The 5,436-nt window shown below is 33.9% G+C and overlaps 1 protein-coding gene across 1 annotated transcript; it reads right to left on the reverse strand.

Annotated features, from left to right (window-relative positions):
* Nucleotides 1-1,390: 1,390 nt before the first annotated feature.
* On the reverse strand, nucleotides 1,391-2,824 carry LOC123667044 (methyltransferase-like protein 17, mitochondrial). Its single transcript, XM_045601047.1, has one exon. The coding sequence runs from the start codon at nucleotides 2,718-2,720 to the stop codon at nucleotides 1,407-1,409; it is 1,314 nt and encodes a 437-aa protein (XP_045457003.1). The 5' UTR covers nucleotides 2,721-2,824; the 3' UTR covers nucleotides 1,391-1,406.
* Between the last annotated feature and the right edge of the window lie 2,612 nt (nucleotides 2,825-5,436).

A 5,436-nucleotide genomic window follows, 5' to 3' on the forward strand; every position in this document is an offset into this window, starting at 1 on the left:
CCGAGGGCGACGGGAGTGTGGAGCTCCCAGCCTACTGCGGACTACCCACCAAAACCACCATCTGTTTTACACCATGGAATCGCATTCGCACACTACCGCAGGTTGACCGTTTCCCCGATCCTCTCCAACAGCTCTGTTACAGATACAGACTACAGTATTATTTAGCTGTGATCTTCCGTAGGTTTAAGATACTTCCCCAAACGGACTACTCTATTTCCTTCCGTATCCTAACTCAAAGTAGCAACCACAGATTTAAGAAAGGTAGCAACAATTTCACACGCGACTGCGCTCACACGTGGCGGTTTTTTAGTCAGTAGGAGTCTGACATAACCCTTCCCAGCGCTGGTAGGTTTAATTATATCCATGGGTATCCATGATGGATTTTCCCCACGTAAAAAAAAAAGTTGTCGATGTTTTATTTTATTATTGCTATGAGACATTCACTGTATTGTAAAACACTACCCTCTTCAAGTATATACTAAATGTCCCGTTTACCTTTTTTAATATTTCAGCCAGTCAGTTAAGTGTATCGCAGTCCACTGCTGGACATAGGCCTTCCCAAGTTCTCGCCAGACATCGCGGTTTTTCGCAATCCTCATCCAGTATACACCGGCAATTTTACGTAGATCGTCTGTCCAGCGGTGATGTTTAACATTACAAGTATCTATGGTTGAAACTGAATGTATTTATTTGCGATGAATAGTAATTTACATTTTTTTGCCCTTTTTTGGCGGTCGAGGTTGGATCCCCTTTTATGGCAAACATTAGCACAAGCCATACAGATGTTTGACGTGCTCCGAGTAATTGTGCTTGTGTTGTATTTTCGGATTAGAATGGACTCCTCAAGGGAAAAGGAAACGTGGCCGCCCCAAGCAAACGTGGCGTCGCTCCGTCGCCGCGGAGATGAAGAATGTCGGACTTTCCTGGCCCGAGATTAAGCTGATGGCCCAGGAACGAGCGAGATGGCAGCGCACTGTGGACGCCCTCTGCCCCTTCCAGAGGACATAGGACTTGATGATGATGATGTATTTTCGGACCCCCGACACAAGAGTATATCCCAGTAAGATTCGTCGAAAAAGAAATAGATGACATTATATCAAACTTGGTTTTAAAGAATAATGAAATTTGTTGCAATCCTAAGTAGAAGCACTGATATTTTTTTTTTAATTACCTCCTGTTATTATTATTTAATGCTTAAAAGGAGACCCTAATCATCATCATAATATCTCATGTACTGCAACTTAAGATACAAAATAGTTTTTATAATTATATTATTATTAATTATTGTTATTTTGCAAATAAGCTAAAAGTCTGGAAAATATCTTTATATTTACCTACTAATAAAAAAAATTACAATTTTTTTAATTTATTATATAATAAAACAACTTCATTAAAATAAACATAATTTATTTAACAGGTAACAAGTCTCCCCAGTTACTGGACCTCGCACACCTGTATGTAGTCTGATCGTATTTACCCTTTGAAAATATAATTTCTTTCAATTCCCCTTGCGATGTACATAGTCTACATATGGTGTGTCCGGACTTCACGATCGGAGCTCTTACTATCCTCGGCCATTGAGGATCATCGGACGGTCGAACACCTTTCCTTAGAATTACATATGTAAATAAATCAGCGACAACTTCAGTTTTGTGGAGACCTAGTGTTTCATACTTCATTAGGAAGTTACATGGTGTTTGCTGCTCTAGATACCGAGGGCATACATTGTCGTTAGGACACGGAGCGAATGCGTAACCTCTTTTGTTTCGTTTCGAATTTAAAACAAACTCTCTGGCCTCATTAACGATTCTAAATCCTGCATTCGAACCGTGCTCAACGATTATTAAAAAATCTTCAGTTTTGTTCCACAGCTTCTGTATTGTTTCTAATCGAGTTTTCATACTTGGCATTTCGAACAATGTGAACGCTGATAGAACTATGTTATATTTTAAATCTGTTGACGCAGGTAAGAATTGTCTTTGGAAATATGCTTTGAACGGCATTTCTACGTTATCCCTGCCCTGGCACAATATGAGACGGGCTAAATCATTCATATGTGTTGATGTATCTACTGTAAAATACTCAAATATACTATCTTTCCAATATGTGTTCACGGCCCACGTGCCCGTTCCAACACCAGAGCCGAAGTCGAAGAAGCTTCTAGGCTTGTAATCTGGTATTCGTCGTTTTATCTCGTCGAATATACGTACCAGGATCGCATACTCGGGAGCGGCTCTCGCCATCAGATACTGTAAGGACGTAGGTTTGTCGTACGAAATGTTACCCCAGCGGTACACGTTTTTCTTTAAAACATTAAAAACCGTTGTGTTTATTTTCGTATTTACATTTTCGATTTCCTCTTGTGACAATCCTTTATCAATTTTTGAATAAACTTTGTTCGATACATTTTGGTGTATTTTAGCGGCTTTTACACGTATTTCGTCCTCTTCCGGCGGAAGTAAGCGCGAATGTATATAATTATTTAATTTTACACTCTCGTCTTGAAAGGATTTTGCATCTGAGTCTTGTAAAATAATTTTTATAGCCTTCAGAATGTCCGGAGGAATCGATGCAACTTTAACTTGAGATCTGCCTGGATGACTTCGCGGCTTGAATTCTTTTCTTTCAAAGTTATCACGTAGAGTAGCGTCGATTTCAACTTTTGTAGAAAAATTTGTATATATAGCAGATAATTGCGAACACCTGATTTTCCTTAACATTTTTTTTTATTTATTTATAGTTTATAACCTCAAAATTTTTCAAAATAATAACATGTCACATTGACAGCATTTTTATTCAAGCTTTAGACTAAAGGTGGACTAAAGAGATACCGTAAAATGGGGTGAATAGACACAACTTTCAACTTCAAAACTGATTTTCTTACATATTTTGTATAGAAGCTTATTAATAAAACATTGTGAAATCGTGAGTCGTGTTGTAATATACCAAATATGAATCCCAAAAATTAGCTAAATCATGTCTATTATTTGTAAATTGAAAAAAAGTAGGTGGTTTCTATTTACCCGGAAACTGGGGTCAAAAGACACGAGGGAAGGGGTGAATAGAGAAAAAACACTAGGGCTGTCAAATTCAACTTTAATTTATTTATTGAAATAATAAGTAAGAACAAAGACAACATAAATGTATGTATATATTTTATAAATCAATATATATATAATTATTAAGTATTTTCAGGAACATTTAATTAAATAATTTAGGAATACAAAAATGAGCAGTATATTTTACAAGCAAACAAGCTTAAAAAAATAACAAAAATATAAGAATGTTTAATTCTAACATAAACTATAAAATTCTAAAAAAAAAAAAACTATATTTGGTAAATAATCTAAGGTTTTCTATAAAATGCGATCAATAATCACAATTGAAAATAAAATTGGGAACATTGTGATTATAGTAGCAATATAATTCACTTTTGGGGTTTAGTTTTGGAAATTAAATTGGTAACTTGTTATACTACCTACTTAATCTGAATCCATCAGAGCATTTATACATATATCATCATCACACCTATAATAAGTGGGCCGCCTAGAAATGGTTTTCGTTGATGCTGTCTCAACAAATGTATTTGACAATGTTTTCATTAATTCTGCATCGCTCAGAAGAACAATTCTTTAGAATACCTTTTATACTTCTTGCCACGAAGATCTGGTTTATAAATCCTTGGCATGGCGAACGCAATACGATGTAGTGTACCTGTTTCAAATAAATATCAATTATTTAGACTGATATCATTATTATTTACTGAACAGCAAATACAGATAATTATTTAATTTATTTTAATGTTTAAATTTATATTAAAAAAAAAACAGATAACTACTTAAAATGGTTTTCTAATAATTAATTGATACTTATAATATTTTTAAAGTACGTAGGTAGCCAAGTATAATGAACTAGTCTACGATAGACAACCCTAAAAAACGTGTTTCTATTAACCCCTTTCTCGTTTCTATTAACCTCTCATTCGTATCTATTCACCTCTTTCTTCGTGTCTATTGACCCTAAAGGCGTTTCTATTTACCCCTTTCTCGTATCTATTCACCTCGAAATTGCAGAAAAATGCCTGCATCCTGATTTCACAAGAAATAAGAAAGAAATAATTGAATATTAACAACTTACCTTTGTATTCCTAAAAGATTAGAAATGTATCTTTCCAAATAAATCAATTCGCTAGGTGAAATCTTCAAAGAACTCAATATTGAGCAAAACTTTTCGCAAGGTCTAAAATCACTATTCACACACGTTCACTTTAACGGCTTTTTTCTTTAAACCATTAAACTTTACGTAAATTTGTGTGTTATCAGCATAAAGGGAAAATATTGCTGTGTAATTAATAGAAGAAATAAATCTTCAATAATAAGCTATAGATAATCTAGAGATAAAATAATGAAACTTCCAGTTTCGTTTCTATTCACCCCGCGATTTCTATTCACCCCATTTTACGGTAACTGCATACAGCCTAACATATGTCATAGATTAGGTTGCTTTTTAGTTACTGACACAGAGGAGAGCGTTAAAAAACATTACGACACTTAAAAAGTAATATAGCATTTACTTTGAAATTTTACAATATTATACATATTTACAATTAACAACTTAAGACCTATATATTTACAGATAGTTACAGTATAAATCATTTCTATTGTCATGAAGTCATATTGTCATGAATGTTCCATTTAACGTTCTTACACAATTTTTAGCATTATTGAGCAGTGTAACGCAGATACTCGTGTTAGTAAATGAAGAACAACAATAATCTTGAGTACATCTATACAAATAAATAAAATTGGAGTGTTTGTTTGTAATATTAAAATAACCGTTTTTTTACTATATTCATATTATACACGGTTTACATACCAAAATAAAAATTTTACCATTTTTGTGTCTGTCTGTTTGTTTCGGTTAATTTCCGAAACGGCTGGACCAATTTTGACGGGACTTTTACTGGCAGATAGCTGATGTACGTAGTAAGGAGTAACTTAGGCTATTTTTATTTCAGGAATCTATTTATTTTATAACTCAGCCAACTGAACAATAACAGGGAGAGACAAAAATTTTTAAAAAATGTTATTTTGATATATGTACCGTGTATACTCCATATGCATTAAGTAAAAAGCGCTTATTTTAATATTACCAACAAACACTCCAATTTTATTTATTTGTATAGATATTTGCACTCGAGTTAGGATTGACGATTTTCGACCTTTGCTCTGGATGCAGGATGGGTGTTAACTGTTCTCAGTCCCAAAACAACTACTTTCCTATTAAAAATATCCATTGCTTCATTATATTAAATAACGTTTTGCGTGTTTTTAAGTATAAACAGTAATACAAAGGCCTTTTTTATAACTACTAACAAAATACATATAATCAACCCCCAGGCCACAATAAAATGATTCTTGACGGATAAAAAAAAAG

The sequence above is a fragment of the Melitaea cinxia genome, chromosome 27 (genome assembly GCF_905220565.1).
Source record: "Melitaea cinxia chromosome 27, ilMelCinx1.1, whole genome shotgun sequence".
NCBI lineage: Eukaryota > Metazoa > Arthropoda > Insecta > Lepidoptera > Nymphalidae > Melitaea > Melitaea cinxia.

What these genes read in the sequence shown, in the direction of transcription:
- LOC123667044 (XM_045601047.1), bottom strand. Translation starts at nt 2,720, where the DNA reads ATGTTAAGGAAAATCAGGTGTTCGCAATTATCTGCTATATATACAAAT.